We start from the raw sequence: 18,443 nt of genomic DNA, 5'->3' as shown, positions 1-18,443 counted from the left end.
TTTTATAATCTTGTATGCATTTTTAAAAATATATATATATATATATATATATATATATATATATATATATATATATTTAAATTACATTATAATTAGATGGCTAAATTAAAAAAAAAAAAAAAAAAAAAATTAAGTAGTTTAACAAATGCAATTATACTATTATAATAAATATATATATCCCCTTTATTTTTGCTTTAATTTTTTTTTTTTTTTTTTTTTAAGAAGACATATTTTTTAAATAGTTTGAGCATAATTTATAAATTTTATGAAACATCATATATAATAGCTATGAATAGAAAAAAAAAAAAAAAAAAGAAGGATAAAATAAGTTATATAAAATATGTATGATGTAATACATATCATAAATGTTGAAGCAGCATATTATTATAATATCTTTTTCCTGTTTATATTATTCTTTTCACTTTCAAATTTTTTTTATTGTTATTCTTTTATTATTAATATGTTTTTGTTATAATGTTCTTAAACATTTTTATAAAGTACTATTTTTTCATATGATTAGATATTTTTAAAGAGGGAAAAAGGTTTACTGAACAGTGATTTTATTTTGTTTCTTATTATAAAAATGACTAGTAACTTAATTATCCTAATCATATTTATATGGATTTATATATATATATATATATATATATATATATATATATATAATGTTCTTATAATATTTCCTATTATTTTATTATTTATTATCTTTATTTTGTGTGGTTCAATATTAAATATACTTAATACAAAGGTTTTAATAAATGTGTATAACTTAAGCTGAAATAAGAAAAAAATTAAATGCTTATTTTTTTTTTCCTTTTTTTTTTTTTTTTTTATAATCCTCTAAAGAACACAAAAAATATATATAATATATATATAGTTTTATTAAAAATACAGTATTGTGTTATAATTTTATTTTTTAGTGTGTATTTCTATTTTCATCATAATAAAGATAATCTCATGTGTACTGTGATTATTTTGAATGGTGTATGTTTTTTGTAACATTCTGAATAAGAAAAAATTAAGGAAGATAAAAGGAAAGTTCTAACAGTATATGTGAATATAAGAAGTAAATAAAAAATACAAAAGGGTTTAAAATTCATTTATCTGTTATAAATATATTTAATATTATATATATATATATATATATATTTATATTGTTTGTATTTTATTTTAGTGTGTAAAAAGTAATTTATGTTCATTGATATATAATAACACTTGATATATTTTATATAATTAAATTATTATAATTATAATGTGTTAAGAGAAAATATCTAAGTTTTATTTCATATATATATCATTATGTATTTATAATGGTCAGACACCTTAAAGTATTTTTATTTACGTTTATAAATTTTTTTCCAAGTGAACCTTTTAAATAATAATTAACATGTACTTTTCTTTTTGTATTAATATATATATGAAAATTATGTTCACACAATTAATACATAAAAAAAATAAAATAAAATAAAATAATTATAAGACCATAGAAATTGTGAGATTTATAGATTGTTGTATTATATTCGAGACATTTACAATACATAAGGTATATAATTGATTTGCTTCGATTTATTCTTATTAATCATAACAAGAACAATTATTTTACAACACATATATATAAATAATATATGTATGTGTATGTAGAATAAGGACCTCGTTTTATAAAATTACAACGGATAACAATTTTATATCTACATAAGGAAACAAAAGGAAACTTCCTATACATAATAATTGTTCATATATATTATATATATATATATATATACTCCTTATTTAACCAATCTTTGTATATTCATTAATGCTATTTTCTTATATATATTATTAAAAAAAGAAACATTTACATGTAACAAATTAAATATTCAAAATGGTCGTAATATATATATATATATATATATATATATATATATATATATATATATAATATTATTATTATATTCACATTTTATATAATTAAAAATAAAAGAAATGAGAGTCTACAATTAACAAATATGAATTATATTCATATAATATACATACATATTATTATTTTATTTGGAATAATATTTATAAATATAAGGAAAAAAAAAAATAAAAATAAAATAATATATATATATATATATTTACCTTATTTTCATCCTTATAGGAAAATGAATATTAAACATGAAAATATATGAAATTTTAAAATTATTTTATAAAAATTTTAAAACATATATAATATATACAAACTTATGAATGTTCTTCCATATTATATAATTTTATATGCAAAAAGGGTATCTCAAATATGTACATTTTGTTTATATATATGCATATAAATATAATATATATATATATATATATAATGTATATATTTTATAATAATGAGATAAAATTTAATATATGAGAATAATATAAATAATCATATCTTAATAATTTAGGAAAAGAAGAGAAAGAAAATTTTCTCAAATTCAAATTATTAAAATTAAAAAATATAAATTAAAAGTTAATATTAATATATAGAACTGTTATTTACTGAAAAGATTTATAAAGATTAAGAAATTTATATTATTTTGGTATATATATATATATATATATATATATATATATAAATATATATAATAATATATTTTTTATTTTATTTTATTTATTTATTTTTTTTTTTTTATTCATACCGACGTTCATTATTTTAAAAAAACACAAGTTCGTAATATATTAAAATATTTATAATATTATTAAATAATATTATGTTTGTATGTCCATATTTTTATGGCCAAATTTGGAATATATAATAACATTATAAAATCTCTTTCTCCAAAAAAAAAAAAAAAAAAAAAAAATATACAATATTAAATATATATAATATTATATATTTATTAGAAGAGAAAAATATAATATATATATATATATATATATATATTTTTTTTTTTTTTTTTTTTTTTGGTTTATATGATAAACAATAAAGTGTATTATAATAACTTAAAACTTGTCATAAATAAAGGGGAAAATGAAGAAGAGGAAGATTCACATATTAAAAAGTCAAATGATAAAGTAAAGAATATAAACAATGTTATGTATATAGGAAATATAGATAAATATATTGAAGATAATGATATGGTAAAAATGTTAGAAATTTTTGGTAATGTTATAAAATGGCAAAGACAAAGAAACCCTTCAACAAATGAGTTGATGGCTTTTGGATTTTGTGAATTTAGTGATATATATGAAGTTTATTTGTGTATGAATATTTTAGATAATATAAAGTTAGGCGACAAACATTTAAAAGTAAATTGTAGTGACAATTTGAAAAAAATGTTTGAAAGGATTGTCGATGTTATGTATGAAAAAAGGGAAGAAATAAAAGAAGAGCATAAAGAAAGAGATATGCAATATGAAGAAAATGAAAAAAGTGAAGAAAATGAAAAAAGTGAAGAAAATGAAAAAAATGAAGAAAATGAAAAAAGTGAAGAAAATGAAGAAAATGAAAAGTTGAAACTATTAAATTATATTAATAAAGAAATGGCTACTAAAAAGATGGAAATTATGAAATTTATAGAAAGGGTTAATGAGGAGAGTGACGAGAAAAAAAAAGAAAATGATACTATTATAAATAATGAAATAAATAATAATATTGATACAAATGATCATATAAATAATAATATTAATACAAATGATCATATAAATAATAATATTGATACAAATGACAATACAAAAGTACATATAAATATACAACAAAATGGGAACTTACCAAACAACGTTGACGAATTTTTAAATTTTATGAAAAATGATAATGAATTAAATGAAAATAAAAAAAAAAGAAAAAAGGATAATTCAAATGGAGAAAAGACTCAAGAAGATAATTATTATTTGTATGATGAAAATGATCCACCTAATGTTTATATAAAAAAACAAAGAAATAACACAAATGTGTATAATAATAATAATATATATAATAATAATAATAATAATAATAATAATAATAATACATATAGTAATAATATAAATAATAGTAATAATATAATTTGTACTAGTAGTAATGATATTTTTTCCATTTCAGATGACGCAGATTATACAGTGGATAAGAAAAAAAAAAAAAGCCTCAAAGATTGTGTTAATACATCATACTCTTCAAACATTGAACAAAAGACAAATAAACAAAATGATAATGATAAAGAAGAAGAAGAAGAAACTGTGTACATAAGTAAAGAATATAAAATTAACTGGAGAGAAAGAGAACGATTACAAAAAACGGAATATAAAGAAAAAGATTTGGAAAGAGAATTTTATAAAAGAGAAAAAGAATGGATAGAATTAGAAGAACAAATTAAAAAGGATACATACAAAGAATGGAATAAATATCTGTTATCAAAAAAAAAAGATATTGCAAAACTTATTGAAATTGATTTAAAGGGAGAAAGTGATACTAGCGCTATGTCTAATTCTAAAAGGAGAGAAATCAGAAGAGCTAAAAGGAAAAAGGAAAAAGAGTTAGATGAACAAGACAAGTTGGATGAAATAAAAGAAGTGGAAGAAATGAAAAAAATGGAAGAAATGAAAAAAATGGAAGAAATGAAAAAAATGGAGGAAATGAAAAAAATGGAGGAAATAAAAAAAATGGAAGAAATGAAAAAAATGGAGGAAATGAAAAAAATGGAGGAAATAAAAAAAATGGAAGAAAATGAAAATAATATTAATAATAGAAAAGATGAGTATGATAAAAATGATTATACATTGGAAAAGGATGATAATAATAAAAATAGTTCTATTGTTAATATGCATAAAAATAATAATGATAATATATTAACAAGCAATTCAGGAAGTGATGATATATCTTTTTTTGAAAATAACCATATCAAATTAAAGAAAAAAAAAAGGGACAAGAGTTACACACAAGATGATGATTATAATGAAGAGGAAGAAAAAAAGGAGGTGTTCATAAAAAATGATAAAACAAAATACAAAAATAATAATAAGAATAATTTATTGTTCAATTGTTATAATAAATATAACAATAGTGAATATTCTTATAATTCTGATGAGGAAGATGATAAGGTATCTGTATCAAAATATATTCATACATCTTCCTCAGAATATGATTCGTATGAAAAAAGAAGAAAAAAAGAAGAAAAAAAAAAAAAAAAAGATGATGATAACTACAAAAGAAAAATGACCAATACAGAATATGAAAATATCAAAGAAGGTGAACAAAATATAAAGAAAAAAAAAAATTTCCATTCAGAATATTTACAAAATATAAATGACCAATCCACATTAAATATTCTTGATACGAATGATGAGTATACATATTTAGAAGAAAAGGGAAAAAAAACAAACAAAAATCTTAAACCCGTATCAAAATTAGACACAACATATTTGGATAAAAAAAATCAAGAAGAAAAAGAAAACAAAGAAGAACAAGAAAAAAAAACAGAAGAATTAAAAGATCAACAAAATGAAAAGGTTAGAGTTATTGATATTATTGAAAATTCAAAAAAAATATTAGAAAAAGTACCATCATCAGAAGAACATATTTTTAATTTTCCAATTGAATGGAATATACCTAATTTTAAGAATAATATAAGCACAAAATTAAAACCATGGATTTATAAAAAAATTACAGAATATATAGGTGCTGATGAAAAAGATATTATTGAAGAAATTAGTAATTATTTTGTTAAACAAATTTTAAATGAAACTTCACCAAAAAATATGCTTGTAGAAGCGGAAAAATTCTTAGACTCAGATGGAAAGATATTTATTCTAAATATGTATAAACTAATAATTTTTGAACAACTCAAGGTACAAAATGAAATTCAAAATAAAAATATGTGAATGAAATAAATACTTTCGGGTTATTCACTTGTGAAATATTTTTAAATAAATAAATATAAATATAAATATATATATATATATATATATATATAGAAATATATAGATATAAGGATATATGGATACATTTATTTTAAATTACTGCGCTCAAATATAGGAAGAATAATTATTTTTTATATTTTACCCCTTCCTTTGAAACCTTATACAATTATATGTATAAATATATATATATATATATATATATATATATGTAGTAAATTTTTTCTTATAAATTTAATAATATACGTTGTTTTATTTTATATTTATTATTATTTTTTTTATGTTTCCATTTAAACGTTATATAAGATTATATATTTATTATGATTCATGTTTTTTATTTAAACTTCTTAATAATTAAAACTTTTTCTTATATAAATATTTTTTTTCTTTTTTAAATAAAATTTCTCAAATTTATATAATATTCCCATATAATATATTCATGAAATAATATTATTTTATAAATTAAAATAAAATAAGGAATAAATATAACTTTTTTTTTTTTTTTTTGTTCATATTTAAAATGTGGAAGAATTTCCTTTTTTTTTTTTTTTTTTTTTTTTATTCCCAATTGTAGTAGTTGACTTTATATATATATATATATAAATGTAGAAAGGCATAAAAAAAAATATATATAATTATTTTAAAATATAAATGAAAAATTATAATATAATATTTTATATATATAATATATAATATATGATAATAATAGTAGTATAATAATAAATTATTCAATAAACATTTCAAAATGATTTACTTAAAATTATGTATATTTTTTTTATGTTATAGTAAATATGCATAAATTATTAATATTTCTAAATATATATATTTATTTATTTTTCATTAAATGTTAAAATATAATAAATGATATATATTAACGAAAAAATATATAAAACCATAGTATTTTTCATTTATTCTATTTTTTTTTTTTTTTTTTTTTTTTTTTTTTTTTTTGATAATTGAGAATAACAAAATATATATATATATATATATATATATATTATAAAATTATGATGTTACTCTTTTTTTTTTTAATTTAATTATTAATATATATATATTTAATTATATACTTGTATTTTCTTATATATAAAAATTGGGATACATTTATATTATATATAAATATGAGCTAAATATGTAAAAAATAAAAAAATAAAAAATGAAAAAATGAATACCAAAAATGCCACTCGAGAAGAGAAAAAAAAGGAGTTAGAATTAAACGAGGCCAGGAAAGCTGGTAGGGAAAAAATTATAAACAAAAAAATAAAAGACTATACATAGAACGATAACATATATGTTGTATCTTTATATATTTATTTGGTTAGTTTATATATATATATATATATATATATATATATATATATATATGTATGTATTTATTTATTTATTTATTTATTTAAAATTTCTTAATAGGCAAGGTGGAAGCTTTAAAAGATGAAGAAGGCAATGATATAAACCCTCATATGCCACAATATATTATTAAGGCCCCGTGGTACTTAAATCAAACAAAACCGGGTAAGAAGAAATAAAATGTATACACATATAAGTATGCGTAGAATATATTTAATATGTTATATATAAATATATATATATATATATATATATATATGTACATTTATATATTCGTGATTTTATTTTTATTTTGATTTATTTGTTTTGGTAGGACTGAAACATCAAAGGTATAAGGGATCTGATAAAATAAAAATAGAAGAAGAACGGAACAAAAAACTTTTCTTAAATAATAACAAGGGACAAGATTTTTGTAAAAACTGTGGAAGCGTAGCACACAAAGAAAAAGATTGTTTAGAAAGAACTCGAAAAAAAAAGGTGAACTTTATGAAAAATGATAATGAAGATTTTATTTGTGTTACACAAGATTTAGGATATGATGGTAATAGAGATAGATGGGTTGGATACAATGTTAATAATTTCGATTACATTTATAAAGAATATGAAAAGATCGTTGAGGAAAAAAAAAAAAGAAAAGCAGAAGACTTAAAGAAACAGTATGAAAAGAAATCAGTAAAGAAAAAAAAAACTCATGACAATAATGATGATAATAATAATGGTGATAATAATAATGATGATGATGAAAAATCAAGTAGTGAAAGCGAAAATTTGGATGAATCATCCAATGAAGATAATAAACTGAAACCTGATATTATGAACAACCAAAACTGTACAATTAATAAAAATGAAAAAAATAGAAACATAGCTAGAAATTTAAGAATAAGAGAAGATACAGCAAAATATTTATATAACCTAAGTTTAAATTCAGCGTTTTATGATCCGAAAAGTAGAAGTATGAGAGAAGATCCTTTTGCTAATATTAGAAAACATCTAAATGATGATGATAACTATTATAAAGGTGAAAATTATTATAATAATACAGATGATGCAATCGAATCCAAAAAATTAGAAGTTTTTGCATGGGAAAGTTATAAAAGAGGAGAAAATGTACATTTTAATGCTCAACCAACTCAACTAGAATTAATGTATAAAGAATATTTAGAAAAAAAAAAAAAAATTATAAAAAAAAAACAAGAAGATATTCTTAAAACATATAAATGTCAAAATAATGAAGAACAACAACCTAATCAAGAAGAACTTTTACAATCAGAAGTATATACAGAATATAAACCAATCGAACAAATACATAATAACAATATGAAAAAAAATATTAAAGTACCTAGTAAATATGAAGAAGATATATATTTATTTGATCATTCATCAGTTTTTGGTAGCTATTATGATAAGCATACCAAAAAATGGGGTTACAAATGTTGCTCCTCAACAAACAAATATGATAAATGTTTTCAAACATAAAAAAAAAATAAGAAAAAGAAAAAGAAAAAGAACAAATAATAAATATGAAATATTAAATATTAAATATTAAATATTAAATAAGAAATAAGAAAATGAACAAATTATAATATATTATAATAATGTCATATTATTAAAAATGTAAAAAGTAAATAATGCATATGAAGAAACAAAAAAAAATGAAATATGCATTTATTTATAAATATTTAAAAGTTTATATTATATGTGTAACATTACATATTTACCATAGAAAAAAATAATCAACATATATATATATATATATATATTTATATATATGTGAAATACAAAAAAATAATAATTTCTTTTAAATGACCTTTTCTAATTTGTTACCCTTTGTTTTTTTTTTTTTTTTTTTTTGTAAACTTTTAATATATATATACATAATTATATTTATGTATTAATATAACTTATTAATTTTTATATTAGAACATATTTTATATCTTCATATAATTATTCAAATAATATATTATACATATATATATATATATATATATATATATATATATATATATATGTTTGTATAATATTAATGTGTTTATTATTTGCTTCCATTATATTATAAAAACACAATAATAACAAAATAATCACATAAATGGTATCCGTTATACTTTTATTTTTGACTCAACGGATGATTAGAAGGTAAAGCCATAAATGCGTTTTCCCCCTTATTCCTATTAATTTTAAAAGTACCCCATTTTTCTTTTTCCCTTCTTTTTTGTAATTTTTGTTTTCTTCTATTTTCTTCATCTAAAGCGTATATAAGCATTCTTCTATAAATTTCTGCTCGTACTAACCTCGTCCTTTTTCTGGTATACTGGGCATATATACCACCAAATATATAAGAAGACAAATTACTTTCAATTCTTCTTCTCATATACTTCTTTTTTAATTTAGCTAGTCGTCTTCGAATTTTAGGTTCAAGGGATCGAATACCTGGTTTGTGTTGTCCCCTGGGTCTTTCATATTTCCCCCTAAAATTATACTGCCACATATATCTATAATCTCTTGTAATTGGTTTATTAATTTTATAAACTTTTTTCATATTTTCTTCATTTATATTATGTAAACTTTTAACAATCTTTACATATAATATTCTTGGTGAATAAAATGGAATCAGCTGTTCCACACCTACCCCATCAAAAATATTTTTAACGATAAAAGAAGAATCTAATCTTTTTTTTCTAATTTCCACGCAGTAGCCTTTAAAAAAAAAAATAATAATAAATAAATATAAATAAATAAATAAATATATATATATATATATATATATATATATATATATATATATTTATACATATTTTGTATATATTTTATACAAACCTTGAAATATTGCAAAGGTTTGCTGTGATCTTGATAATTCATATTTAACTTCAATTAAATCACCAGTATGTATTTTGGGCATTTTAAAATTTCTTAATTTATTCATTTTATTCATTTCTGATAAATGTAAGTTATGCATTAATTGTCTATTATAAAAATCATGCATATAGTTTTTATAGTATGGTATAGTTTTCTTTTTATCCCGTTCCGTTTTTTTATTTATATTATGTTCCTCCTTATTAATACAATCAAGGTTGGGCCAATGTTTTGCTGTTTTATCGTTATTTATATTATAACATTTATATTTGCTTAAGCTCGTAATTACTTTGGTTCTTATATATCTTTTTATCTACACCATAAAAAGTAAAAATAATATATATTAATGAACACACACAAATATATATATATATATATATATAGTATACTTTTATTTATTTTATTTTATTTTTGTTATATACCATCATTTTGTTCTTTGTTGTTATTTTTTTATATAAGAATAATTAAAAGAACTTTACATTGGAAGAACATATTTATTTGCAATTACAAATTTCTGTTAACATATTACTAATAAAAATATATTAAATAAAATAAAACTCACTTATTCAAAAAGAATATATATACATTTGTTTATATAATTTTTACCGTTTTATGTTAAGTATATAAAGTTTATGAATAAATATCCCTTATAATTTTAAAAATTATAATAAAATGTTTGATATTCACTCTTAAACCATATCTAACATAAATAAATAAATATATATATATATGTATGTATGATATAATATATGTTATATTATGTTATTTTGTTAATTATTTTATTTTATTTTTTTTAATTCTCTTCTATGTATAATATATTAAGGAACCTTTTATAATAACATTACAAAAATGGGTTATATAATATGTACTATTTTAAAATATATATCATTCTTATAAATTTGAAGAAACTTATATATATATATATATATATATATGTGTATTTTATTATTTAGATATAATTTTATTCATTTAAATTTTTATAGAAAAGAATTTACTTTGGATTATGTATATTTAGATATCACACTTTTATTAGATATAATATATACACACCAACGAACGAAGAAAAATTAGTTCATAATATTTAATTAACATTATTATATATACATATATAATATATGTATTGGTATCATTTTTAAGTTTTTTTTTTTTTTTTAATTATTAGTCTTTCGGAAAAATTAAAGCACACAAAAAAAAATAAAAAAATACATATTATATATATATATATATAATAACAAATCAAACATATATATATATATTCTTAAAAAATATAACCATACATAAAAAATTATATAAAGTACGAATTTTTTTTTTTTTTTTTTTTTTTTTAAATAATATGAACAGGTAAGGTAAAAATAATCAAAAAAATAAATAATATATATATATATATATATATATATATATATATATATAAGGGCTATTTATAAAATAACCAATTTTCATTTAAAAAACAAACAACTATAACACTAAAATAAAGGGTTTATATAAAATATACCAGTTAAATTATTTATATATTGAAATATATATATATATATATATATTATATATTATATTATTTTTGTCCAAATATTTTTCTCTTAATCCCAGATGATATTATTTAATATATATTTGGCTTGCTCAAAACGATTGAATTTTCTAAAAATAACACTCAAGTTATAAGACGCTGAGAAAAGAAGATGTTTTTTATCAAAAAAGAGGAGATAAAAATTTGAATATTTGGTATTTAAATTAAGAAAATAATTTATAAGTTTATTATAACATGATTTGTTATTCCTAAAAGAAAAGTTTAAACATGTAAAACACATACATTTGTTCATATTAATAACATAATTATATATAAATCTTTCATTAATATTTAAATTATTTCTTTTTATAACCCAAAGAATTTCTTTATCTGCTGCTTTTATCAAATCAATAACAGTTAAATATAATTTCATACATTCATTATAATAAGATAAATGATGTAAGGCTCTTGCAAGATTATATAAAATTTCAGCTAAATATATATATTTATAGATTTTATAAAAAAGTGAATATTTTTTATATTTTTTCTTCTTATTTAATATTTTCTGTTCATATCTTTTATATATATATTCATTTAATAAACAAAAGGAAGTCATAATAACTGATTCCCTATTTTCCACTCGAAAACAACTCGAATAATTAAAATATGAAACAGTTAAGCTAAATAAAAAATTAATATTATCACATATATTCTCAAAACTGTTTATATATTCTTCATCTTTTTCTTTATTATTATTACTACTTAATTTTAAATCAGCAAACAAAAATCTATCTTCATTATCATCATGTTCTCCCTGGTCTCCTTTGTCACTGTTGTCATAACTATTAGCATCATCAAATTGCCTACCTGTTATAAGTTTTTCTTGTTGTATATTTCTATTATATGGATAATCATATAAGAATTCATCACTATCATCTCCATCGTTATCATCCCCATCACTATCATCTCCATCGTTATCATCCCCATCACTGTCATCTCCATCGTTATCATCCCCATCACTGTCATCTCCATCGTTATCATCCCCGTCACTGTCATCTCCATCGTTATCATCATCATCATCATCGTCGTCCACTTCTTGGTCTTCCTCCTCATTTACCATTTCATGTTTATTCTTCTTCATCCATTTTACGTCCTGGTTCCTAAAATTATCCATTTTTTCTTTATTTTCCCTCCTATTTTTTAAGAGAAAGGTATATGCTCTCGTAAATTCATGAACAGCATTAGTGATCATACAAGAGATATTACAAATGTGTCCTATTAAATATAGTAGGAATGGATTAGATTTCTTATAATGTATAGACCTAACAAGAAAAAGTCTAAAGCTAATTAAAATGTTTTTATTTTTTGATTTTGATATGGATGTTAAAAAATCATGACAAAATTTCCCTGTTAAAACTATATCACTATAATATTTTAAAATTTTATACTCTTCTTTTTGTTTTTTATTAAATATATAGATATCGTTTAGACATTTAATTTGTTTATCATAATTACCAGCTGATATATATAATTTATTTAATAATAGGTTTATTCTGAAAATATAATATTTACAATCGATATATTTGTTCATATGTTTTAAATTACAATATTCATTTTTGATTTCGTTTCTTATATTATTTGTATATACATTATCAAAAAAATAAAAGTTTAAATTTAGTAAATTATTATTAATATGATATTTTTTGAATTCATTTTTAATAGATTTAAAGTATGTTAAACTTTTCATTTTATTAGATTTCCTATTTCTTAAATATACACTTAGCATATGTATAGAATCTTCATATAAATTCATAATACTTATTAAAAAAAAGCATTCCTCAAGAAATAATAAGCTAAAATATAAACCTAAATAACTTTCAAAAGAAAAAAAATTTAATCTTTTTTTTGTAAGTAAAAATGAAATTCGTCTAAATCTTTGCATATTTTTAGTGTTCGTTTTGTTGATAAGTGATTTTTCAATATTTTCTAAATGAACATTCATATGTGTATAATTATCATGATCATTTTCTTTATCACTATATTTATCATTAAAGTAATTGTCGTCATAATAATAATAATCATCATCATCATCACCATCGTCCATTTTATTATCCATAAGAATTTTCTTTCCATAACTTGGTGCTTCTTCATTCCTCTTATGATCATCATATTCATTATTTTTTTTCTTATTCATTTCAACATTATTCTTTTGATTATTTTTTGATCGAAAGTTTAAATTTTCTTTTTCCATATATGTTTGTATTCTATTGAAGTCACGTTCCATTTCATATAATAAATAAAAAAAATTATAACTGAATTTATAAAATTTCATTATTATTTTGCTGTTTAATATTTCAGACTCTATATTACATTTATATTTGTAAATATTTTTATAAAATTCCTCTATAATTACGTTATTCTTTTTATCATTAATATGATGATCATCCTTATTATTATTATTATTAATAAGACTTGCATTAGATAATTTCTGAGCACATGGAAAAGGCTCTTCTCCATCCTCTTTCTTTTTATGCTCTTCGATTTTATTCTCCTTTATGTTTTGATAAACATTAACATCACCCTTATCATAACAATTAATATCATCATAATGATTAATATCATCATAATGATTAATATCATCATAATGATTAATATCATCATAATGATTAATATCATCATAACGATTAATATCATCATAACGATTAATATCATCATAACGATTAATATCATCATAACGATTAATATCATCATTACGATTATTCTTTTTATTATCATATATAAAATTTTTGATATCTATTATCATAACACCTTTATAAAATAATTTCGTTTCTTTCGACTGAAAATTTTTGTGAATAATATCCCAATCATATAGAACTTTTTTTCCCTTTTTAAGAATAGAAAAGGATGAGGTAAGATATTGTAAATATTTTCTAAATTTATAAATGTTCCATAGTATTTGTTTATTTTTCATAAAAGAGGAAGAGTTGATTTGTTTATTATATAAAATATGAAAGATATTATATAGATATATATAGTTTAATATTACAAAATTATATTTAACACAGAAATAACAGAAACATATATTTTTCTGAATTTGTATAATATCGTTAATATCTTTATTTAATAAATAATTATCATATTGATAATTTGTACTATTATAATTTTTATTTTGTTTATAAATATAAAATATATGTAATATATAATTATTATGTTGTGTATATAATAATAATTTATTTTTTTTATTTAAAATTTTTAATAACAAAATTTCTCTTTCTTTATTATTTAAAGGTTTAGGAATGGAACATATAAATCTTAACTTTTTTTCTCTTATACTTAATAAGACATTAATTGATTCATTATATTTTTTTAATTTATATAATATATCAATATATAAAGTTTTTAAATCTATCTCAATATTATTTTTTTCTATATGTTCATTATTTAATATTTTCAAAATGATCTTTTCTGCTTTTATATAATTCTCTATATAATAATAACTTTTTACAAGTTTATAAATTACTTGTATAAAATTAATTTTATTATCGAACCAAATAATATTATCCATTTGACTATACATCATATTATTCATTTCTTCATTTTCTAAATAAATATTAGAAAAATTAGGATGTTTAGTTGAATTCTCATTTTTTAAGCTCGTCATCAAATGTGTATTCCATCCAGATGTATGATTATTCTGAGGATTATTATTTACATTGAAATTGACATAATCATTGATAGATTCATTTATTTTATTATTTCTATTGTCATTTATTTTATTATTTCTATTGTCATTTATTTTATTATTTCCTGAGTTTGTTTTATGTCCATTCTTTATACTCCTAATATTTTTAAAATATGTATGCTTCCTCTTTTTATATATAAGTGTATAAAAATATATTGCTCCTTCAAACATATTTTTCAAATAATATGTGTCCCCTAAAGAATATATAATGTCTTCAAAGAGATAATAACTTGCTAATATTATTTGTAAAAAATGAGTTCGAATTAAATAAGATGATTCCATGTGACCTCTCATAATAACTGCTTTTATAAATTGTAAAAAAATATCTATATGTACATAATCATTTTCTTTTGTTAATGTCTTATATACAAATATACATTCATCATATTTATTATTTAATATTTGTGTTTGCATTAACAAACATATAAGAACTTTTTCTTGATATGAATATGAATAATTTTCTTCATTTTTTCTTTTACATATATTGTATACATATATATTCTTTAAAAAATTATAACAATCACTAGCGTTATTTATGTGTACTAAACAAATACATATATATATATCTATAATAAGATCATAGGAAGAATAATTATTATTTTTCAAGATGAATAAATTTTTTAAGGCATTCTTATAATCTTCTAACAAAATATATGTAAAGGCTAAATTAAAATATATGTGTCTCATAAAATTATCAAACTGGTTATTCAAAGAATAATCATCCTTTTTATTATAACCATAAAAATTATTATTATTACAATTATTATTATTATTATCATCATTATTATTATTATCATCATCATTATTATTACCATCAACATTATTATTACCATCATCATTATTATTTTCTTTGTGGGTATTAATTTCTTTATTTCCCCATACCACATCATCACACATATTTAATATGTTATCATGCAGATTAACAGTATCATACGTTATATTATTACTAATAAAATTTTGATTATGTTGCCATTCATTATTCTCATCATATTCAACATAATTTTTTTTACATTTATATTTTTTCCTTTTATAAAATTTTAATACTTTATATAAACAATATATAACTACATTATATTCTTTTTCTATTTTACATAAATCAATAATATTATACCAAGATAAAAAGTCTCCGTGCGATAAATGTGCTGCTATTAAATAATAATTAATAGCTTTCTTCAAATTTTTATATTCTCTTTCATATATTAATCCTAATAAATGAAAAGGATCATGTAAACATGGTGATTTTTTTATAACTTTTTCTAAAAGTATAATACATTCATTAAAATTTTGATTAATATAACAATTATTAGCTTTATTCATCATTGCTTCAATTTCTTTATTCATTTTAGATGGTTCAGCTGTTTTTAAAAGTTTTTCATTATATTTTTTTTTTTTATCATTATATTTATATGATTTATAATCATCATTATCATTATCATTATCATTATCATCATCATCATCATCATCATAATTATTATTATTATTATTATCGTACATGTTATTATGGTGTCTTCTTTTTTCAACAGGAATCATCTTCTTTTTATTTCCTTTTCCCCTTTTGTTTTTTTTCCGATCTCTTTTATTTTTTCTCCTTTTCTTATTCATATATATTTTTGCCTCGTCGTCATATTCAGAATTATCATCATATCTTAATAATAATAAATCTTCATCGCTAATAGTACTCTGACTATCGCTATAAGAATTATATTTTTCATCTTGTGAAAAATCACTCATTTGATCGTTTTCAAATATATATGAATCGTATGTATAAATGTTTCTATTTTTTATATTCATTAAATATTCTTGATTAGAATAAAAATAATAATACAAGATATTATTTATATTCATATTATTTATATCTGGTAATCTTCTTTCTTTATATATTATCTTTTCATAATCAATAGAATATATTATACCATTTTTTTTTATATTCGACTCATGTTTTTCTATTAAATGTATATTTTTAAAATTATTCAAATCTTCCATAAAATTAGAAAGAAATTCTTCATCGCTCTTGTCATATAACATATAATCAATATCATCATCATTTAAATAACCTAACATAACTCTTTTTTGTTTTTCTTCATATGTTTCACTTTTCTTATTAAAATTTAATAAATGTTGAATTTGAAGTTGTAAAATCTCGTCATTTATTTTATTGTTCTTTACAATATTATAATATTTTAAAACATCATCATTATTCACATCATCCACATTATTTTCTAATTTGTTATTATTTACATTATTCTGCTCAATATTACTATATTTATTACTTTCACCAAGTTTTTTTTCTTCATCTTTTTCTTTATCGCTGTTTATATCATAAATAAATAAAGAAGACTCTTTATCATAATGAATGTTATCATCTTTATGGTTCTCATCCATCATAAAACTGTTTTTTTTTTTTATATTAATACATACATATATAAATGTAAATATAAATATAAATAAATATATAAATATATAAAAATATTTTGAATTGTATAACCTTGACGATATTTCATATTATCTAATTTAATAAACACTTTGAAATTTCTTCTTTTTTTTAGAGCATTCCTTTGTTTTTTTTCTATACTCTGAAAAGAACTTATATATATATATATATATATATATATATATATATATATTTTAATATTTGACATTAAAAAATAAGGTAAATATATTTATATATATATAAATCTATTTTGATTTATATTTTATAAAAAAAATAAATAAAATAATTTTAATTATATGGTATATTTAATAATATACATAATATATTATATATATATATATATATATATATTTATAATACCCATTAATAATTTTTTAAAAATTATCTTTTAATATAAACCTTAAAAATTTAATATTAATTAAAAATATAATATTAATAGTTATATTTCGGGAAAAAAAAAAAGAGTTATAAATTTGTTCATTCTATTTTGCCCCTTGGCAACATATTTTTTATGTTGTATGCTAATATATATAAAATATAGGTAGAACATAAATATATATTTTTTTTTGTGGATGCAAAATAAAATTGCTTAGTTTTATATAATATACCATATGGTAAAATGGAAAAAAAAAAAAAAGAAAATAACATTAATTAAAGCATTCAAAAAAATTTTTTTTTTTTATATACTTAGTTTATTTTTTTTTTTTCAAAAATATAAAAATGACTACAACTAAAAAATGGGAAACATACCAAAGGGT

General features: G+C 18.7%; 4 protein-coding genes and 1 non-coding gene across 5 annotated transcripts; 3 read left to right on the top strand and 2 right to left on the bottom strand.

The window, feature by feature from the left end:
• Positions 1-224: 224 nt before the first annotated feature.
• PF3D7_0610300 lies at positions 225-638 on the top strand. Its single transcript, XR_002966614.1, has one exon. It is a non-coding gene; the product is annotated as an uncharacterized ncRNA (non-coding RNA).
• Positions 639-2,898: 2,260 nt separating this feature from the next.
• PF3D7_0610200 (RNA-binding protein 25, putative) lies at positions 2,899-5,781 on the top strand (the record flags this gene model as incomplete). Its single annotated transcript, XM_960999.1, has 1 exon — positions 2,899-5,781. The coding sequence occupies one exon, from the start codon at positions 2,899-2,901 to the stop codon at positions 5,779-5,781; it is 2,883 nt and encodes a 960-aa protein (XP_966092.1).
• Positions 5,782-6,978: 1,197 nt separating this feature from the next.
• Positions 6,979-8,637, top strand: PF3D7_0610100 (pre-mRNA-splicing factor SLU7, putative; the record flags this gene model as incomplete). Its single annotated transcript, XM_960998.1, has 3 exons — positions 6,979-7,048; positions 7,225-7,326; positions 7,475-8,637. The coding sequence occupies 3 exons, from the start codon at positions 6,979-6,981 to the stop codon at positions 8,635-8,637; spliced, it is 1,335 nt and encodes a 444-aa protein (XP_966091.1).
• Positions 8,638-9,265: 628 nt separating this feature from the next.
• Positions 9,266-10,436, bottom strand: PF3D7_0610000 (mitochondrial ribosomal protein L19 precursor, putative; the record flags this gene model as incomplete). The annotated part of the gene is made up of 3 exons (XM_960997.2): positions 9,266-9,855; positions 9,976-10,324; positions 10,434-10,436. The coding sequence occupies 3 exons, from the start codon at positions 10,434-10,436 to the stop codon at positions 9,266-9,268; spliced, it is 942 nt and encodes a 313-aa protein (XP_966090.2).
• A 1,149-nt stretch (positions 10,437-11,585) lies between these two features.
• On the bottom strand, positions 11,586-17,639 carry PF3D7_0609900 (conserved Plasmodium protein, unknown function; the record flags this gene model as incomplete). The annotated part of the gene is made up of 1 exon (XM_960996.1): positions 11,586-17,639. One exon carries the CDS (start codon positions 17,637-17,639, stop codon positions 11,586-11,588), a length of 6,054 nt encoding a protein of 2,017 aa, XP_966089.1.
• Positions 17,640-18,443: the final 804 nt, after the last annotated feature.

Source organism: Plasmodium falciparum (genome assembly GCF_000002765.6).
Source record: "Plasmodium falciparum 3D7 genome assembly, chromosome: 6".
NCBI classification, from domain to species: domain Eukaryota; phylum Apicomplexa; class Aconoidasida; order Haemosporida; family Plasmodiidae; genus Plasmodium; species Plasmodium falciparum.
This window is presented reverse-complemented; position numbering and strand designations above follow the sequence as displayed.